The 22,977-nt window shown below is 38.0% G+C and overlaps 1 protein-coding gene across 1 annotated transcript in view; it reads left to right on the top strand.

The window, feature by feature from the left end:
* LOC112054126 (lissencephaly-1 homolog) overlaps positions 1-17,643 on the top strand; it is a 55,419-nt gene extending 37,776 nt beyond the window's left edge. Inside the window, exons 3-11 of the mRNA XM_052885533.1 lie at positions 4,434-4,587; positions 7,327-7,473; positions 11,677-11,833; positions 12,632-12,809; positions 13,805-13,940; positions 15,492-15,647; positions 16,280-16,479; positions 17,021-17,181; positions 17,502-17,643. Of these exons, the coding sequence (XP_052741493.1) occupies positions 4,434-4,587; positions 7,327-7,473; positions 11,677-11,833; positions 12,632-12,809; positions 13,805-13,940; positions 15,492-15,647; positions 16,280-16,479; positions 17,021-17,181; positions 17,502-17,575 (1,363 nt within the window). The 3' untranslated portion in view covers positions 17,576-17,643. The remainder of the gene's footprint in view (positions 1-4,433; positions 4,588-7,326; positions 7,474-11,676; positions 11,834-12,631; positions 12,810-13,804; positions 13,941-15,491; positions 15,648-16,279; positions 16,480-17,020; positions 17,182-17,501) is intronic.
* The last annotated feature ends 5,334 nt before the right edge of the window (positions 17,644-22,977 follow it).

Raw genomic sequence — 22,977 nt, 5'->3', positions numbered from 1 at the left:
CGTCAATCAGTTACAATAAATAATACAGAGTCCTGTGACAGAAGGCAAATTCTATGAATTTTCACCGCAGTTTTAATAAAGTTGTATTACTTACCTTCTTGAATTAAATTGAATTATTTGCATTCGTGAATGTTGGCAGCAGATATTCGGATTCGCATCCGCGAATGTCCAAAATATGACATTCGTTACATCACTAGTGGGCTCGCCATCACGGGTCATTTCATCATTAATTCGTTCCGCTCATCTAGATGTCTGCACATCAACGAGGGATGATGTTTTGATTGGTGAAAGCTCAGTTTCTCATACGAACGCGCCAGTGATTTAGGCATGACGATATTGATATTTATATTAATGGTAGCCTCACAGAACATACAACGCTCTCGCTTTAGCAATTAGATTTCCGTAGGTAGCTATCATGCTAAACAGTAGACTTGACCTTAGACTAAATCATTAAAATCATCATCATCATCATCATCATATCAGCCGATGGACGTCCACTGCAGGACATAGGCCTTTTGTAGGGACTTCCAAACATCACGATACTGAGCCACCTGCATCCAGCGAATCCCTGCGACTCGCTTGATGTCGTCAGTCCACCTGGTGTGGGGTCGGCCAACACCGCGCTTACTCATTAAAATATCGTACTTTAATTTGAACAGCGAATTATTATGAAAGCTACGAGTAAAGTACATTAAAACGAAAAGTAAATAAACAAAAACAGTTCTTAATCGTAACATAACTAGTAAAACCATTTTATCCATAATTTAACACGTATCATCTTTAAAAAAAAATCAACGGGAACTTCAGCCACTAGAATGATTCGGATTTTAATTTGAATCCTACTAATATTATAAACGCGAAAGTTTGTATGGATGTTTGTTCGGATGCCTGTTTGGATGTTTGTTACTCCTTAACGCCGCAACTATTAAACTGATTTGGCTGAAATTTACAACAAAGTAGATAATAACCTGGATTAACACATAGGCTACTTATCATCGCGAAAAAATCCATGGTTCCCAAAGGTTTTGTAAAAAACTGAATTCCAAGCGCGGGCGTCCGCAAGTTCTTTAATAATTTTTTTTTCTCTCTATTGTAAAGTAACAATTTGGTACTTAATAAAATTACGATCTAGCCTACTTATGTGACTAATTAGTAATTTAACTTTAACCTAAACTTATAATATATTATTATTATACTAAGATAATGTCCAATAACTTAATCTTAGTCTTTCACTAACTATTACGTCTTTAGGTCACTTTGTTCACATGATCTTCTATGTAGCACTTTACACTACACTATCACTAGTCACTAAACACTAACTCAAATGGTTTGGTCCGTTTAAGTCTTCTCACTGTATTCGTAACGTCCAGTAGCTGGATTGTCTCGATGTTTACGTGATTGTGAAGTTTTTCTTCATGAGCAAGAGACAATCTTTAATAAATGTTAAATTTAAATTAGACTCCCAAACGCTGAGTCTTTTTACTTAAAAACAAAATGGTTTAACATGATCGCTCCCACGGCAACAATAGGAACCCCTGCAATGCTGATTGTCTTAGAATCGATTTAGTTTCACCGCCAGACTGACATGATATTATGGCCGCTCTTCACACGCCAACATTGTGGCGAATGTTTTTGGCCAATACCTATGGTTCACGTTGGACAACGTTGTGGTGAATACTGCGGAGTTTTTGTTCCGTGTAATTTAGTCCTATATATAAACTGACCCGTACTGGGAAATGGGAATCCAGTTGTCGAGAACCAGATATGCGCCAGAAAGGTCGTTGTTTCGAAACACCGGCACATGGCAGCCAACATATTTGCCAACATATTGGCCAACGTGTTGGCCGACGCGACGTGAGGAGCGGGCATTAAACAAGCGAGAAATGAATCTCGTTCACAATCCGGTGGAGACGAAACGCTCCATTGGCCGATTAGTAATAGATACCCGGTAGTATTCATAGTTTGTACACTTTTAATTCTAACTGAGCACAACAATATGACAACACCGCTGAAACCGTGACTTAATCGTAATTTTAATCGACGACATCTCTGTTGCAGTTCGTGGTGCTGTAGTTTTTAACAGAGAGGTCCTGGGTTCGATTCCTTGCTTTTGTTTGATGGTATGCACCAGTCGTGGCTATTCATTGTGGCATTCAGATCTATCGAGAGCCACTCTGTTCCACGTTACTCAAGCTACTTCCCTGATGTCGTCATCTCATCACTTCTGCGGTCCAACGTCCAAGTTCTATTATAAACGGTGATCATAACAGTTAATCTATTACCTTCGACAACAATAGATAAATAAATAACGCATTAATATTGCCGGCGGCAACAATATCGAAATTTAAGTTGTTATTGCGTAAGTCACTTTAAAAAAGCGGTTCTGCGGCTTTTGGATATACACGAAATTAATAATAGAGATACTAGACTGTTTATCATATCTATGGACGAAGTGAAAAATGATATTTTCGAGAGATTATCTTTTTATGAATGTAGCCACACCTTTTTTTTTGTTTTTGTTACAGTTTGATTCACTTTAGATAAAAAGGTAATCAATTAAATTAACTTTGTCTGAAGACTTGGAAAGTGGCGCCAATGACATAAAAGGTTTTGTTGTTTTGTGGAGGGACGAAAATAATATTACTAGAAAAATGTTGAATTTGCAAGTGGAAGGACACAATAGGAGAGGAAGGAAAAAGAAAAGATGGTTGTGTGTGTAAAAGAGGACATGTTTGTAAAGGGAATGGATGAGTTGACGTTGAGTAATAGACAAATGGAGATTGACATATTTTGCCGACCCCAGTTTAGTGGGATAAGGGAATGGAGATTATTATGATAAAGACTTGGTAAAATAATCTAGCGAATTGCTTGTTTTGTTTTGTTTATCTTCATAATTTTGGCTTAATATATACATATTCATTATTTTAATGAATAAATGTGTATAGATGTATGAGAAACTGGAGTTTTAATCAAGCGGTATGAATTTCCTTTTCTTTAGGACGGCTTACCTTTAAAATTCCACAACGCCACTGCTAGGCACTAATGCAGCGCTTAGAAATATATATTCGCTTTATTCTCTAAATTACCTTACCTATTGTCAGTAGAGAAATATTTAAATATAGAAAAATACAACTAATTTGATAGAAGGAATGTATTTTTAGACCCATATAAACTCTGTTCATCGTTTTACTTCCTCTATTTTGGATTCGCATTTTTCGCGTTGAAAATAAAATCGCTGTCGAATTGTCGTATTTATCCCCTATAATATTTCACCTGCGCTTACCTGTTTTCAATTTAGCTGTTCAGCAATCACCTTGACCGAGTGATTAATTCCGTATACGGGCTTATGTTATCCAGGGCCAGCTTATCTGTTTATGTTTAGGCCCCAATTTTACGTCACTGACCTCTGACAACTATGATGGTTATCCTTCTTTCGTTGAACTGAAAATTATTCTATATAGGTATATTATGATACGTTTTGCACTTTAGAAAAATGTAAAAGAATTCAAATAAACGAAGGGAAAATATGGCAGCTTATAAATTGAGCGACAGCAAAACATATTCATTGATGACTTCCCGATTTCCCTTCTACTGTCTTACACAATTGTCTGTATCATTGTGTATCAAACTTATTGAAGCGATAGTGCAAAAAAATCATCGAGTCGCTCATTTCGATTGAATCATTTAACATAGGGGAAATGACGGTTATTGTAGTTATTTGAAAACTTTCATATTAATTTTAACCAACTGGCCTATTTACTAATTTGTCTTTATGTGTGTGATAAGGCTGCCTTGTGGACGTTTGGGATTTTAAGGTGGGGGCAGTAGAAAGTAGAGAAAATGAGGATATAAGAGATAAGAGGACATTAGGAAAAGAAGGCAGAATGGAAGTACAAATATAAATAAATGTATTTTTTTAAAATATGTGAAAATGTCAGCTTCTGATAATTAAAATATTCCCTATTAATCAATTAATATTTATGCTACGAGTACGGTGGCAATAATTTGGTTTAAAACCTATGATCTAAACAGATTATATCCATTATTATTTAAAAAAATATATAACCAACTTCAAAACATAAACGAACCCACAAAACACAAAAGCGAAAAATAACATTAAAGTATTTTCTACCTATTGATCACTTTGAAGCCGGCGAAGGAGTACCCGTTTAAAAGAATTTTGTTTCTCAGACATTCTTTTTTCTTCCTTAAGGTTTTTTCAGTAACGACTAAAATCAACACCACGCAGAATTGGCACCGAATTAACAAAATCGGACTACACCATGAAAAGTTACTCGTGTTCATACATAAAAAAAAATATATAAGTACACGTCGAATTGATAACCTTCTCTCCGTTTTTCGTCAGCTGAAAACCAGATATCATAATTACGTAAGAGTGCCGTATATACTTAACGGTATACCTTTATTTGCAGGAACAAAGCGATCGCCGACTATCTTGGCAGCAACGGCTACAATGACGCACTGGAAGCGTTCAAGAAGGAGGCCGAGATGACGGGGGAAATGGATCGCAAGTTCGGAGGCCTCCTCGAGAAGAAGTGGACCTCCGTTATAAGGCTGCAGAAAAAGGTAATGACCTATTTGTATCATCACTCATTCATTACAAGGTTAAACCTATTGATATTATCTCTCGTTCGTTACCTTTCTATACCAGTGGCATGGCACAAAACAAGGCAAGTGCAAGTCGCACTCGCCTACCGTGGGTTCCGTACGTCAAATAGATTCTCTAGAAAATTTTTAACTATAGTCAATGCATCAATTTTCGTGGAAAGTTACAGTCTTATATGAAAAATGTAGCCTTCTTCATCGTTAAAATTCAATCGGTTTAGCGGCTTAGCTATAATAACAGATACACAAACAGACTTACTTTTCGCAAAGCAACCATGGTTCTAACCGCACAGTTTCCTACCGTACTTTAATACCTATGGAAGGAGCTTGGGATGACAAACCTTCGGCTTTAAAATGATAAAGACCTCTTCCTATGATCACACAATACCTAATATTACGAGTACCTACTATTGTTTTAATTTCGGCTGGATAAGATTATCCGTGGGACGTTAATAAAGCCATAAATCTGTTGGTGAAAGTTTATCAATGAAAATAATCGAATACACACAGAAACCGATATTATAAAGTAATTATAATTATATCTTCTCTTGTTCTCAATAAACAACATTCTCTAAATATGAAGTTTGGTTTCTTTCTGACATTGACTAATGCAAGTTTTGTGGCAAAGTTTTTCGGAAGATACAAATGATAAATTGTTGTTATCGACGATATACTTTGGTCTTTATTAGTTATGTAATGTAATTGTATAGACCGCCCTGCGGTCTCACCCGCGTAGTCACCGTTCCCGTGGGAATGTGTCGTTAAATTATAGCCCATGTTACTCGCTGATAATGCAGCTTTAAATTAGTGAAAGAATTTTTAAAATCGGTTCAGTGTACCTAGTGGCAGTTTTCAATGTTTCATATTTTCATACTGTGACGATCGCGTAACCGTAAACGCGAATTTCTAAGGAATTGAAACAGCGCCATCTAGTGGCACTACTGCACAACTGTTTCAATTCCTTGGAAATTTGCGTTTACGGTTACGCGATAGTCACAGTTTGAAAACATTTAAAACTGCCACTAGGCTCACTGGACCGATTTTAAACATAAAATCAAATATTCTGAGTGTTTTACTAAGTTTATCGAGTTTCATAGTTAATAGGCAAATTTATATTATGCTCTACATATCAGGATTAGAAACAAGGTATAAATTGCATTTGACACTTCGTGAGACACGCGTAACCTTTTAGCTTTAAACGTGGCCAAGTCATTTTGCTCTCGATGGCGATCTCAGCTATCGCCTCACGATTACCTAACTAATCACCATTATTTACTATCATTGACTGTGTCAATGGCCGTTACCAATACAAGGTTTGAGTGGTCGTTGTACTTGTTTTTAATGCCTCCTTGTTGTACTGGTTAGCTAGTTCGACTACAGAGAGGTCGTAAGTTCGAATTCCGAGTAATTTTTTTCAAGCATTAAGGCATAAGAGCCTCTTTATGCATTAGGTTGCATATTAGAGCCCAGTGGAAATGACCTCTGTCTACGTTACGGAGGGCGTAGATTCGATTACCGTCTGGGGCATGCACCTCTAACTTTTCAGTTTATCTGCGTTTTAAGAAATTAAGTATCACGTGTCTCAAACGGTGAAGAAAAAACATCGTTAGGGTACCTGCATACGAATACCTGAGAATTTTCTTAATTAATAAAACTACGTGTGTAAAGAAATATCCTTAAATTCAGATCACATGATGCTTGTTTCCTATTCTCAAGCGCTTTTCTCGGACGCAGCCTTTTAAAGTTGGTCAGTCGGACAGCATGTTAATCTCTCTTTAAATCTATCGGAAAACTATCCTATCATACGGCTTATGTAAATAAATAAAATGAGCCTTTATTACTGCTAGTTAGTTAAATTTACATTTATACAGGATGCTCGGGAGTATTTCCCGTAACTCAAGGGTTATATTCTTGAACGCTTTTTTTAACGTCCGTTAAAAAAACTCTCGTGCGAATGAGGGCTAAGAATTCTATCCTAAACAGCGTAAACATTGCCCACTTTATCGATCGCCGTGGCATTTCTAGGTCACAGATGTCCACTTGCAGGTTTATAAACTAAATATAACCTATGTACTTGTGCGTACGAAGCTTTTAATCCAATATTTTTAGTTTTTCTAATATTCTTTGATAGCTACACATAAACCTTTTGTAGGGACTTCCAAACACCGCGATACTGCATCCAGCGAATACCTGCGACTCGCTTGATGTCGTCAGTTCACCTGGTGGGGGGTCGACCAACACTGAGCTTTTTAGTGAGGGGCCGCCATTCCAGCACCTTGGAACCCCAATGGCCATCGGTTCTGCGAACTATGTGCCCCGCCCATTGCCACTTCAGCTTCGCGATACGTTGAGCTATATCGGTGACTTTGGTTCTTCTGCGGATCTCCTCATCACCACCACCACCACCACCAAATCGAACCTAGGGCCTCTCTGTTGAGATTTGAGATCCACATCACTATCAACTGTGCCAGAGAGGTCGTTAAATCTCTCACATTTTTAGTATCATGTTATAAACACTGACGGCTAGTTTCTTCATCGCAAGTAACAGTCAAAGTAACGTCATAAATCAAAAGTGACGGTCTTATTCACTGAGAAATAAAGTCTTCTTTACTACTTACTACTTTTACTGTTACTTTACATAAAGAAACTGGCTGTGAGAGGTCAGAACAATGAAGTAAGGCCTGTCAAAATATTCCACAGGTGATGGAGCTGGAATCCAAACTGTCGGAGGCACAGAAGGAGTTCATAGAAGGAGCGCCGACGAGGGCCAAGCGAACGCCTACCGAGTGGATTCCACGCCCGCCGGAGAAGTTCTGTCTCACGGGACACCGGGCCACTATTACTAAGGTATTTAAACGATTACAACTGCCTCGAGAAACATGCTTTTCTACTTAAACTATTGCAAATTCTCATATACGTCGTGGATTCTATACACCTACTTTCATAGAATACTTATAGTATACTTTCTTTTTATAGAATATAGTATACTTTCTTTTTGTTGCGTAGAAATATAAAGAAAGAAAATGAATTTATTCATATCTGAAAGTTACAGACAATAATGACAGTGCACTACGCTAATCTCAAGAACTACTGGTCCGATTTGAAAAATTCTTTTAGTGTTAGAAAGTCCATTTATCGAGGAAGGCTCTAGGCTATATATTATCCCGGTATTCCCACGGGAACGGGAACCACGCGGGTGAAACCGCGCGGCATCAGCTAGTTAAAATAATACATATATCGGCGGAACAGACTAAATTCCACTTCTGATAACGGAGAAGCCGTAGCCTCAGAGCAGGTTCTAAGCTTTACGTGTCAAGGATGGCAGATACACAAAGTAACACTATCAATCATTACTGGAACGACCGTTTAACTTACTAATACAGTTCTACCCTCTAACTACAATATTGATCAAGTATAGCGCTGATACTATCAGATGTAAACCAGGATTAACATTGTGTAGCAGAGAGTCAAGCATGAGCAGGATCACGGACTGGCAACCGCTAGTAGTTGGGTTTTACTACATAATAAATCCATATTTATGTAAAAAGCTATAAATTGAAAAAAAAAAACAATGAAGTTCAGCTCTTTGATTCCATATCCGGGCTGAGAATTTTTTGAAATTGATCCAAGAACCCAGGATTTCGTGATCTCCATTCCCCACATACACTAATCACTGGACCAACGAGGCTAAATATGTAATTAAAAAATACAATTTCCGTAGGTTTTAAATGTTGCTAAATTAAAATCACCTGAAGAACATCAGTATGAGGCTTAAGATTGCCTAAATATGCAGGAGATAAGCAATAAATCACAGCCGTTTAAGTTCTTTGATAAAAGTGCATTTGGCGTCATCCGCCGTGACGTGGTGATGATGCTAACTGCTAATTGGTCATTCAAGCCATCTTAGCAGAGATTCAAGAAAACACAGGGCATCTACACTTGTTGTTTTTATTTTTTTTATACACACCAAAAGTTAGCCCTTGACTCTTATCTCACCCGATGCAAAGATGTGACGATGCAGTCTAAGACGTAAGCGAGCTTACTTGGAAAAGTTACAAGTCTATTCCTACCCATACCTCTGAGGTTTTCTACACGGAACGCTAAATCAATGCCGCTAGGGTGGTAACTAGCCACAGCCGAAGCCTCCCACCAGCCAAAATGAGCGACATAGACAGAACATGTTTATTTAGGCGGACTGTTTCGAATGTCGTTGCGAACTTCATTTTATAATAGAGGAGTATCCCACCGTGTTACTTCCAATAAACAGTTGACTTTTTCAATAGCGCACCTTTGAATTGGAAATTCCGCAGAAACAAATTAATTTTAATTTGGATTAGTTGCTAAAAATGTGTTTCCGGCTTCACTCTCTTGCAAATATTTCTATAGAGAGATTTTATCACATTAATCATTATATTACATGAATTATATTTAAATAAATTAACAAACTGATTGCTTTAATTACTGTTAAATCTGTATAATTTATACTATTAGTATTATAAAGAGGAAAGATTTGATTGTTCGTTTGTTTGCATTGAATAGGCTCCGAAACTACTGAACCGATTTGAAAAATCCTTTCACTGTTGGGAAGCTACACTATCCCTGAGTGCTATAGACTATATTTTATCCCCGTATTCCTACGGGAACGGGAACTAGTATGCTAGTATGTCTAAAAGGCAACCGTAACTGACTGATCCATCTACAGACTGCTCAATCCACTGAATGGATTGTGAGTTCAAATTTGCATCCGATACCCGTCGGATACTAAAAGAATTACAAATTCATGTACGTAGAGATAAACAAATATAAGCTGAAACACAAAGAACGATTGCTGAAACATCCCAATCCACTGGCCTCCGGGCTATTAACCGTGGAAAGAGTTAAGCGGTTAAAGCGAGCTGATGTGCTCGACTCTGTGCAGAAGACGATGGTCTTCCTGTCTGGTAAAGCCAAATTTATTTCACCAAATCTGCTTATTGTCTGTCGACTGATTGCAGATACACAAGACAAAAAAAAAAAAAAAAATTCATGCGTGCGAATTTGTGGCTGAGTAAAAGAAAGTTGTGGGCATACAGGCTGCTTTTTTGCCAGAAAAATCCAGTTCACAGGATTTGTAACAGAATTCGACGCGAACGTAGTCACGGCCGTCCGCTAGTTTATAATATTAGTTAGATTAGCCAACTATTCATGATTCTTTAACTAGCTGAATTAACTAAAATTTACCGTTCCGCAACTGAGGAAGCAGGTTTTTGTATTTTCGCGTTCGAATATGGCAATTTCCTTGCTTGTCATCGATTTCCGCAAGTACTGGTGCTAATACAGAGAGTCAAGGTCTAGGCAGTTTCCAATATCCTGCATTTAACCGTTCTATGACACAAACAAGGCTATCATTTGCTATTTGATGCCATTTGATGACAAGCAAGTTTATCAAACATATTTGGTGTGTAACACCATTTTTTAATTTGTCCATCTCTCAGAAGACGAAGGAATTTGTAGCTTAAATGTACCATACTGCTTTAACTCGAAAGAGGAAATTTTCACATTTCAATGGTAGTTCAACAACGAACGTTATTTAAACAAATTATACCTTAATATCGTCTAAAATGTCGAATTGTGTTCAGGAAGCGTAAAAACTATATATACATTAATAAATAATGGAATTAAAGACAAAACTGTGCATGTGTGCGTTCAGTTTTTTTTTTATTCCTTACAAGTTAGCGTTTGACTATAATCTCACCTGATGGTAAGTGGCGATGCAATCTAAGATGGAAGCGGGCTAACTTGTTAGGAGGAGGATGTAAATCCACACCCCTTTCGGTTTCTACACAAAGTTTGATTATTCGGATCACTTTTTGCGGTGATTTTGTGGGGACGTAACCGATCTATATTATAAAATTATCATTTGTTCGTACCTATATATTTCAAATAAGTTATTTGTTTATAAGTCTAATTATACATATTATAGATTTTGGGAGATTACTTGACTATATGTTGTCACATAACAAATTGACATTTTGACAAGCAGTAACTGATGTCAAAATATCAAGATTTGATAGACATTACTGGTTATAACTTATGACAAAATCCAAAAGCAACTTTCAAAAGTATTACCGTACAACATTACCCCATATCATTGCAATGCAAATTGTATACTATTCAGTATTCGCCAAACTTTGAGTATTTTCTTACTTAGTCGTATGGTTGCTTTTTTTTTATTCTTTAAGGGTTAGCCCTTGACTACAATCTCACCTGCTGGTAAGTGATGATGCAGTCTAAGAAGGAAGCGGGCTAACTTGTTAGGAGGAGGACGAAAATCCACACCTCTTTCGGTTTCTACACGGCATCGTACCGGAACGCTAAATCGCTTGGCGGTACGTCTTTGCCGGTAGGGTGGTAACTAGCCACGGCCGAAGCCTCCCTCCAGCCAGAACTAGACAAATTAAGAAAATCTCAATCCGCCCAGCCGGGGATCGAACCCAGGATCTCCGTCTTGTAAATCCACTGCACATACCACTGCGCCACGGAGGCCGTCAAAGCTGCGTAGTATGGCGCATTGCAATGTCAGAGCGGACTCGAAGTTTGGTGCATACTATTCTCAATCGTACCACATGGATTATTTACCAGTTTGTCCCATAGAATATAAATCGGTTCTGTCTATGTCATTTGGGTGTACCTATCTAAATATCTATTTATAATGCTTTCTTGCTCCAGTGGCTATTTGGATACAGATCAATCTTTAAAAAATATAGTTAGAATATAAAAAGCCTAGAACGCATAGCTGCAAAACCAGTTTATAAAAAAACGTGTGAGTCTCGGGACGCTCGACAGAACGGGACGCTTGATAAGGATAACCTAAATCTGCTGCCGTAAGCGTGGGAGAAAGGGAAGCCAGGCAGACCGGCGTCGTAACGCGTTACGTTACGAAGCAGTTTACCCTCCCATAAGAAGTTATCACTTCAAAAGATGATTCTCCAAATTCTACCACTAAAATACGCCACATACAATTATTACTATGATGGATACTCAACGGATTGTTTGTTGTTTGTGTTCCAGGTAATATTCCATCCGGTGTTCAGTTTACTGGTGTCGTCGAGCGAGGACGCGACGATCAAAGTGTGGGATTTCGAGAATGGCGACTACGAACGATCCCTTAAGGGCCACACCGACTCCGTACAGGACATCGCCTTCGACCATCATGGCAAGCTACTTGGTAAGTTATCCTGCTGATACTTATTGTTTTTTAGTTTTCTATCTATACTGTTATGAACTGGGGTTCGAATTTTTGGAATAAAACACTCGTATGAGACTATATTTCACTCCTTAATCTGAGTATCAATACAAACGTAGGCAATTCGTTGTCCAAAATTGTAAACGCGTTCACTTATATCGCTGGTATCACTTGATGTTACTCCACTTCGTTCCGAAGTTACACTGTCCCGCAGTCGCGTCCGGCGCGTATTTATACCCGTCACAATGATTCTAGATCAATCTGGGAATGCCTACACGCGTGTTGTTTATTCCACGAATTTCGACAAAACCAATAACAGAGGATTGCTAGTAAATTATAAAAGTAGCAAACTCAACAGACATTATCCTGTGTCAGTTTGATCGCGGCAACAATTACGCACAACGCCATCTACTGGTCAACACGGATGACTAAAACCCGTATAGTCTAAACTGTATAGTCCCGACAGCAACTTCTCTTTTAGAAAAAACATAACTTTGGTAAAGACATGTCTCGTGAAGAAACAACATACAAAACGTAACATACATACAAAAAAAGAAAAAAAAATACACTCGAATTGAGAACCTCCTCCTTTATTTGAAGTCGGTTAGAAAGTAATTGTCGATCTGTGTCATGACGTCACGTCAACACTTAACCGTAGAATAAGACAGAGAAGCGAAATATTGGACAAGATTTTGGCAATCTGTGCTGGCCAATAAATGACCACTTCCACATTGGTTCCACATCTGACAGATTTTTAACTGATTTCTTTATTGTTTCCAGTATCATGCAGTGCGGATATGTCGATCAAGCTGTGGGACTTCAACCAGACGTACGAATGCGTGAAGACCATGCACGGACATGACCACAACGTGTCCTCCGTTGCCTTCTCTCCCAGCGGTGACATCGTGTACTCTGCCAGCCGGGACAAGACCATCAAGGCGTGGGAAGTCGCTACCGGGTAGGTTTTTAGTTATTTACTAATGTCCGGCCGCTCAGTGATTGCGTTTCTGACAAGACGTGATCGAATGGACAATGTAACTTCGAAGTTATGCCAACTGTTGTTGAGACGAGACAAAATAACGAGGCAATTGTAATTGAATATGTTTGTCCCATTCGATCACGACTTGTCAGAAACAATTTCTGAGCGGTTTTACATGTTCCGTGTCTGTAATACATCTTGCACTATGCACTGCCACAGAGAAATAAAATTGCTCCACATGCTAAAGTTCATTGTAACTCTGCTACCTCAGAAAGTTTTATTGCACTGTTTAAAATAAGACTATATGTGGTATAAATATGTAATACTTGTGAGATACATTGTGCTTTAAATAAATTAATTAAACATTTATTCTAAAGAGCAAGACACAGAAACCATCCGTTTCACCTGGCTGTCCAGTTAATTTGTCCACAGGCGATTGGACATTTGAAATGACGATATATTCTTGGTTGGAAGTCTCATATGACATAATACATTGAGCTTCTTCTGCTGGAAGGGATGCCCATCCTCAGCCCTAGGCTACCCTAATCACCCAGCAATCTACTTATATCATAAAAATCTTTATATTTCTTCTGCTTTAATATTGAAATTACTTAAAATATTTGCTACAACGTTTTAAGATTGTTGACCAAACAGTTTTAAGTTTTACGACGTTTTTTAAAAATGATTTGTTTGTTTGTTCGTTTTCTTGTTTGTTAAGTTTGTTGTTAACAAAACGAAAATAATACAAAAAGCCGATAAGAACAGAAAGATAGATTTTCTTAACTTTAGTAAGCGAAATGGCTGATAGATAAGTTATTGAAAACGGCCATTATAGGGGCCCGGGGCCGGTGGGAATTGCCATTTTTCTTCAACACCTCTGCTGAAGCATGTCGACTGAAAAAAAAACATTTATTTTATGAAAAAGCTTTACTTCAATTACCGTGAAAAAAAAATTAAGAGAACGTATGTTTCAGCTACTGCGTGAAGACGTACAAAGGGCACCGCGAGTGGGTGCGCATGGTGCGCGTGTCGGCGGACGGCACGCTGCTGGCGTCGTGCTCCAACGACCAGACTGTGCGCATCTGGAACGCCGACACCAACGAGTGCAAGGTGACTGACGAAGGGTACCCCACGAAGCCACGAACTTTGGCGACTCGACCTTTGAATCCTCCCTGAAGTTTGGCGACTGGGCCTTTGAATCCTCCCTGAAGTTTGGCGACTGGGCCTTTGAATCCTCCCTGAAGTTTGGCGACTGGGCCTTTAAATCCTCCCTGAAGTTTGGCGACTGGGCCTTTGAATCCTCCCTGAAGTTTGGCGACTGGGCCTTTGAAACTTTTCGGACGGCCTCCGTGGCGGAGTGTTATGCGCGATGGATTTACAAGACGGAGTTTCCTTCGATCCCCGGCTGAGCTGATTGTGGTTTTCTGTGGACGTACCCCGCCAAGCGATTTAACGCTCCGGTTCGATGTCGTATAGAAACCGCAAGGGGTGTAGTCATTCTCCTCCTAAAAAGTTAGCCCGCTTTTATCTTACATTGCATCATGGCACACCATCAGGTGAGAGCTCAGACCAATTATAGAAGGACCTGTATCACACTCATAGTCACAAACAAAATTGTCTGTCATTTTCTGAGGAAAACGAGTATATATTATATACTAAACTAGAAGTTTTTGTCAGTTTTTTACACCATTCAACTACACAAAAAGGTGTTTATACGGAGCTCTATAACCGACGAACACGATAACAGCTTAACATCGATTCTATAGAGACAGCTTTTATAATCGCATTAGATCATTGATCATATACTTTGACAGAAAAGTAACACCTAGCGAGACAGGTCCTATACAATCAATAATTAACTCGAGAAATAAAAAGAAAGTCCTGATATTTTCCGAAGCCACAATAATCCTAAAGTCATACTTGTCTATCACACTTACCTATTGTAGGAGCATGTAGTGATAAACATTTAACTTTTATCAAGAGTTCCGGCTTTCACAGCTATACCATGTTATTACTTAATTGGAAAAAACTAGAAGAGAATAGTCAAACAGGTGAAAATCGAATCACGGCCTCTCAGTGAGGAGTCTGGGTCCCTTTACCGTGGAACTATTAACTATTAAGACATTGATTTTCGTTTAGTTGTCTATCGTATTTACCTATCACAACACCGTGTTGTTGCTGATTTATCTATACCAATATTATACGCGCTATTCTCAGGAACTACTGGTCTGATTTGAAAAATAATTTCAGTGTTAGATAGCCCATTTATCGAGGAAGGCTATATGCTATATATTATCCCCGTACAGGAACCACGCTGGTGAGACCGCGCGGCGTCAGCTAGTTTTTTATAAAATAACAAAAGTCTGGCTATCAAGGTCTTTTATACCTTTACCTCATCTATGCTTATCATGCATGGAGTAAGGCTACTTACTCCATGCACAAACGAAAGCCATAGTCACAAAACGCCACCACCGAGCTTTTCTTTAGTTTCATACTCTATATGATAAACTCGCCGCACACGCCACTCGTCATAAAACGTCGCTTTTAGCTTTAGATGACGGCATTTCTTGTTCTAGTATGGTTTCCGTGTGTGAGGATCACTGATCTATTTAGCATGATAATGTCTAATAGCAATAACAATGTGTCGTGTGACGTCATCAGATGGAGCTGCGCGAGCACGAGCACGTGGTGGAGTGCGTGTCGTGGGCGCCGGAGTCGGCCGCCGCCGCCGTCAACGAGGCGGCCGGCGGGGACAACCGCCGCGCCAACCACCAGGGTCCCTTCCTGGCCAGCGGCTCGCGAGACAAGTCTGTTAAGGTAGCGATGAAGGTGTCATCGTCAGATCCCTAATGCAGTCACAACTCTTTAGGTGGAAAGTTCTCAACAAAACAATTTTATCAAGTCCAAACACAAGATAGCTACTGTGAACCGTCGAGGAGTTCCCTTAACTCTCCTTTGTCTTCATCATCAGACCCCTAATACAGTCACAACCCACCTAGGTGGAAAGATCGATACACATTAATCAAGCCCAAACAAAAGTTAACTCCTATAAATCGTTGACGAGTTCCAACATCTGTGTTTCGGCTCCATCATCAGACCGACTCTAGACCAACCTTCATGAAATTGTAATGGGTTAAGTTAACAAACGCACTATTTGCCTCTAAGAAAATTCCTCTCGATTTCTTCAAGATGCCATCATCAGATCCTAATATGAAAAAAATGGTACCACCCTGGAAGTACACCCTTCAACCAACCCAAACAAAAAAAGAATTTTCAAATTCAGTTTACCAGTGACGAAAATATAGCTGGACATACATGAAAAACCATACATACAGCCTAACGTAAAACCTCCTTCGGTTTCTTCTTTGGAAGTCTGTTACAACATATAATCGATTGTTTTTAGATTCATTACAATACAAAAAAATGATTAGCTCGTTAATTTTATTAAGATCTGGGATGTGAGCACGGGCCAGTGCCTGGCAACACTGGTGGGCCACGATAACTGGGTGCGCGGCGCTACGTGGCACCCGGGCGGGCGCTTCCTGCTCACCGCGTCTGACGACAAGACGCTGCGCGTGTGGGACGTGGCGCACACGCGCTGCCTCAAGACGCTCTACGCGCACCAGCACTTCGCTACGAGCATCGGTGAGTGACATCGTCAATGTGCACCCGGGCGGCGCTTCCTGCTCACCGCGTCTGACGACAAGACGCTGCGCGTGTGGGACGTGGCGCACACGCGCTGCCTCAAGACGCTCTACGCGCACCAGCACTTCGCTACGAGCATCGGTGAGTGACATCGTCAATGTGCACCCGGGCGGCGCTTCCTGCTCACCGCGTCTGACGACAAGACGCTGCGCGTGTGGGACGTGGCGCACACGCGCTGCCTCAAGACGCTCTACGCGCACCAGCACTTCGCTACGAGCATCGGTGAGTGACATCGTCAATGTGCACCCGGGCGGCGCTTCCTGCTCACCGCGTCTGACGACAAGACGCTGCGCGTGTGGGACGTGGCGCACACGCGCTGCCTCAAGACGCTCTACGCGCACCAGCACTTCGCTACGAGCATCGGTGAGTGACATCGTCAATGTGCACCCGGGCGGCGCTTCCTGCTCACCGCGTCTGACGACAAGACGCTGCGCGTGTGGGACGTGGCGCACACGCGCTGCCTCAAGACGCTCTACGCGCACCAGCACTTCGCTACGAGCATCGGTGAGTGACATCGTCAATGTGCACCCGAGGGGGCGCTTCCTGCTCACCGCGTCTGACGACAAGACGCTGCGCGTGTGGGACGTGGCGCACACGCGCTGCCTCAAGACGCTCTACGTGCACCAGCATTTCGCCACGAGCATCGGTGAGTGACATCGTCAGTGTGTCAGCAAGCGCCAAATGAAATAATTTAGGACTAAGGCTAAGAAGCTAATATTACCTAATTGTTATGTTAACTTCCGTTTAGTGAACAGCAATTATGAAAATCTGTATGAACTAGAACTCATTTATATGGTTAAGTAATAAACCACAGGGCTACAGTTCTTATATGGTTTAAGTTATAAACCACAGGGTTACAGTTGAGTTAGGTAGTCACAATAATTGAGGAAATTTTTTTGTACTGCTCGGATTAAGACTATGTTGTTTGCCTTTCAGATTAATGGAGCATGTTTTATTTATTTCCAGATTTCCACAAGAGCTTGCCATACGTGATATCGGGCAGCGTCGATCAGACCGTCAAAGTTTGGGAGTGTCGCTAGGAGCATTGCCATTATAGTAACTTAAACTCACCGATGATATCTTTATCATTATTATTCACATTCACTAGAACCGCTACGGGAGCGAAAGGAGGTTTCGTTTTTGATGGTGAAGTCTTTTATGGAGACAGAAATAGTTTTGATAATTTATTGAAAAAAAGAATACAATATAATTTCTTCCTTCTGTTCAGTTGAATTATCTATGGCCTTAGCACCGATTGTTGTCTGTTTGTGGTATTCTCGCTCGTATTGGATTATTTTAGCCAATCAGATATAGCTGCAATAAAAAAGATTGGTGCTAGGCTCTGGTATATGACAATGCTATGTCTATCTTATTACCTTTGTCCCATATATGGTGTGCGAAGACAGCTGATGGCAACCCTGACATTTCAAAATAAAGTTAGTGACGACCTCTTGGGGTAGTTATTATTGTACAAACGACCTAGGTTTGATTCCCAATTTGGATCAATTTAAGATTTTATATTTTCTTAATTATAAAAGCAAAGTAAATGCAATCTGGATATGAAACCAGTTATACAGTAAAATACTGATATACCATATTATTTGTACTTTCAAGATACCACCTTATAATGTGTCGTTACTAAACATTTGAAATGCAGGGCTATATTTTTTTTTCGTCACCATACCTATATACTATGTTTCATTAAACGATTAGAACACACACATTCCATTAAAACATTATGGTTCATAGTTAATTATTATTGTATAAATATGAATAGTTAATTTGGATTATCTGATTTTAGTTGAATTTTTTGAAAAAAACTTAAAACTACGATGTAGCATTCGTCACACGCCCCATTGAACGACGAAGCGAGGAGCAAAAGCTGTGTTATAATTTAACATTTCATTATTCTATTTTAATTTTATAGTTATTGTTTATTAAATAAGATCATTTAGATATTAAATTTATTTTGGTATAAATAAATAAAATAACTATTATTAATTAATATTGTTTCTTATGTGTCCACTCTAGAAAACTTGTACCTTAATTTGATTATTGATAATTTTAGTTTTAATTTGAATATGATATTTTGATGGTTATTCATGACAATCATCCTGAGTTTAGTCATTTTATCTGAATCACATTATCGAGAACATTTGTAATCTGTACATAATGCTATACCATCAAGACAAGAATAGGAATGTCAAAACATTAAAAAAGACAGTCTACACTTGACAGAATAATAAAAAAAAAAATATTGGTAATAAATACTATAATAGAACTATTTATTGCACCATAAACTTGAGAATGTTATTTACCTTGTTCTATAATCTGAGCTACATTAAAAAAAATTAAAAAAATGATATTACAATTTTAAAGCAATTAAAACCAGATGATTAATTTTTATGGTAATTAATTTCTTCACACTAAGCATAAACTACTAGAGGTGCCACCAAACCAGTATAAATAGTCAATATTCAATTTATTACAATTAGGCTTAGTTTCGAAACGTCAGGTAATAATATTATAAGATAATGGTGATAATAATTAGTTGAAAACTTAAAATGAAAAGGCGATTTTGTAGGGACGTAACCGATCTATAGTATAAAATTATCATTGCCTATATCTATGTCGCATTATGACTGAAAGTCGTTCCTATTCTTGTTTTGTTTGTATATACTCATATACGTTTGTCTCGGCTCGATCGATCCTCATTATGTTTGTTTGCTTTGCGCCAACAGCATTAATGGATATCCCAAGGGACACACAGACAACTATAAATAATATATAATATGAATAATAAGACCGGTCTGTCGTGCGGTCTCAGGAGAATGGATGCTTTGTTGTTAACAAATTGCAGTTTTATAAGGACTTATTTTAAGTTTTGTAGATTCAAAACTTTAACTATAAGTTAGAGTGTTATATTTTAAAGAAATTTTTTTTTACTATTTATTTATATATAATTAATTATCTTCAGTGTTTTAATTTTGTTATGTCTCAAACGAAATCCTTTGCTACAAGCTAGTGCTTTAAATTACTGTATAAGATGTTTATCTCTATGGGCACCATAAATGTCCCACGAAACAATTTTAAGTTTGAGTTTTAACATACTTAGAGTAACTACGTAAACTGAAGTGTGTGATATAATAATTATTAATGTTTTTTTTTTTTTTAATGTATTATCTACGCTGTTTGTGGTAGCTAGACACAAAGGTTACTGATGCCCGTTTTGTAGTTATTTATTATCGATATCGAGGAAATTGGTTGCCTGGTATTTTTATAGGACTTAGTGTGTAGTTGCTGTAGTAGTGTCAAGTATCGTCATGCTGTTAGAAGCTTTGCAGCGAATATATCTATTTATGAGTAACAATCATTGTCAGGTGCAAATTTCCTATTAACTGTCCCTTAACTTGCCTTACTTTTTTTTTTGAATAAAATACGAATAATATACACTGCGTTTTTGTGCTATATATATAAACAAAAAAGATTTTACGAATCTAAATTATTGAAATTACATAAGGTCTTGAAAAAAAATTCTATCATACAAAGCTATATATAATATGTATTTTCAAAATATACAAGGTTAAATACAAGGTTGTTTTGAAAAAAAATATATAATTGTTCTTGTATTGTATGTAATTATTTATTATTTCATGTCAAAAGTCCAGACTTGGAAATTCTTTTTGACTAATAGTATATCTTAATAATAAAACTGTTAGTAAATATTTGTATGAAACATTTTAAAATTACATAAAGGTATTATACAAGGAGCCACTGAGCTTAGTGTTCCTTGTGTACTGTGAATGCCCGCGAAATCGAAATGCTTCTTCTTAACACTTAATTCTATAATTTTTAAAAAAATTGTATGTATTAAGTTTATAGCATAATTATCATTTACCTTTGTAATTGCTTATTTGTTTGAGTCGGATTATTTAATAAAAGGAAATTTGTACTTGGCAGTAATATTTTTGTGATACCATGCTAAAAGCGTTTTTAAATCTTATAACACTTATTATAAACGTTTCACCCATATTATGAGACATATTTTGTGATTTTTACGTATCATATCAAAAATATAAGATCAAAATTAACAATGCAGTGTGAAATGAAAACTTATAGTGTATGACTTTATAATGAGGTTTTGACAGCCTCTGTCGCGCAGTGGATTTAGAAAACGGACGTCCTGGGTTCGATCCCCGGCTGGGCCGATTAAGGTTTTCTTAATTGGTTCAGGTCTAGGTGGTGAGAAGCTTCGGCTGTGGTTAGTAGTGTGGATTTCATCTTACTTCTAACAAGTTAGCCCGCTTCCATCTTAGATTGCATCATCACTCACCATCAGGTGAGATTGTAGTCAAGGACTAACTTGTAGAGAATAAAAAAAGACTAATAGCTTAATTATGAGGTCATTATAAGGTCCTTTTTCCACTGTCAGCCACAATTGAAAGATTTATGTCTTATTATAGGTACTAATGGTGTTTGATGGATATTGCATAGAGCATGGTAATACAATTATCTTTTGCTTGTTTAATCAAGATTATAGATAGATAGCAGTGCCGTCAAGGAGATTATATTATACTGTGTATTCTACTATACAAATCTTTAAAGAAAATTACATACCCACAAACTTTTCAAACCAAAAATGTATATTAGCCTATTCATTAGGTAACTGTTTTCTAAAAAAAAAACCTACTTAGATGTTAGTTTAGCAATAGTTCCTCCAAATTTGTGGTACGCTTTAGCCAGTGGCGTAGCGTGGCTTGAAGAACCCTCAGTGACGTGCACAAGGATTTTAACTAGGGTAAGTTCTGTAGGTACAAATAGTACAAAATGGAAAATTCCACCTCCAATACAGATACGTTATGGATCCTCAGGGTATGCATTGCGTTTATGCATTTATGATGTGCACGCCACTGGGGGGCCCTGTGCCAACATTATTTGGGTGGGGAGGGGGGGCAAAATAAGGGTAAAGATTTCTCACAACAGAAACAATGCTTGCTTGAAAGAAAATATACGCCTGTGACTTACTTAACCTACGAATATTTAGGATGTTTTCTACTTTTGGTCGCACTTTTAGCCAGGGAAAAGCAGTTTGTGGATTACCTACAGTATACTAATTTTTGCTTTCACACGAAAGGGGCCCCTTATCATTGATACAGCTGATAACGGCGGTAGCTACGCACCTGGCTTTAGCCATACAAGTAAATTTGATAGACCTTTGCTCATAATCATAATAAATAATTTGTCTACAATACAATAATTTTAGCTCGTAACTTATTCATATTGTATGTGTATACTTAATGTATTCTCTATCTTTGTATATAATCTCCTTGATTTTTATATACGGAAGTCATTTTATAATTATTTAGAGCTTGCAAAGTGTAATGTATGTTTTACATGAATAAGAAGTTTGTATTACTATTATCGATAAAATAGTATTTGCACTTATGTCAACAATAATTCGCTTATAATGTCAACGAAATAATATGCATGTATGTGTACGCAATCCCCTAGTGAAATACTCTTAATAACTTTTATCTTTGTCTAATAAAACATAACTACTTCAGAGGGTTTTGTGTATGCCAATTTAACCACTGTAATTTGTCTAAATTTATATAGAAAATCAACAACCAAAACTTAATAGAATTTGGTCTAATATTTTCTGTAAATAAATCAATTAAATATGTAATTTACTCCGTCTTTTTATTTATATATTTTGTGTAGATCACGCTTGTGTTGAAATTCCAGAAAGTTATTATTACAGGCAATATTTAAGGCAAGGGTGTCGCCAGCCACAGTACAGTAAAAATTAAAAATTTTACTACGGTTGGACTCATCGCCAAGGGGTGGTGGTTCGATCCCCGCCCCGTTGGTCTATTGTCGTACCCACTCCTAATACAGTCTTTCTCGATTACTTGGAGGGGAATGGAAATATTGGTCATATTTGAAAAAAAAGATGGCATATATTATTTAAAAAAAAAAACGTTACACTTTAGCACAATCATGTTTACATACTGAAATAATGATTGATATTGTAAAATTAAATAATAGGCTTTAAAACTTGGTTGCTATGCATTTGGCTATATTTTTTGAAACTTAAATGGGGCAGCTACCCCTCCCTCCTTGACGTCCTTCATGGTTAATGATAATATCTTGATCTACTTGTGAAAATTAGTAAGTTTTCTGTGTGTGTGTGTTTTCTCAAACTTGGAAGTTGTATTGTAGGTAGGTACTTGTTCGGCATCGTAATTCTATGCTTGAACCCATAGAATTAATAGTACTTGCTTGTACCGACTCGTAAATCTATGGTTGAACCTGACAATCTAAAGGTTGCATTTAATTATTTATCAATCGTCAGGGGAGGCCGGGAGGCTAACTGTCCCTCTTTCCGTCCCCGTTATCGAATCCCTTGTTAAGAATGATCTGTCTATTCTTTAGTATATCT

This window comes from Bicyclus anynana, chromosome 14, assembly GCF_947172395.1.
Source record: "Bicyclus anynana chromosome 14, ilBicAnyn1.1, whole genome shotgun sequence".
Lineage (NCBI taxonomy): Eukaryota > Metazoa > Arthropoda > Insecta > Lepidoptera > Nymphalidae > Bicyclus > Bicyclus anynana.
Note: the sequence above shows the minus strand (reverse complement) of the source record. Positions and strands in the feature narration are given on the sequence as shown.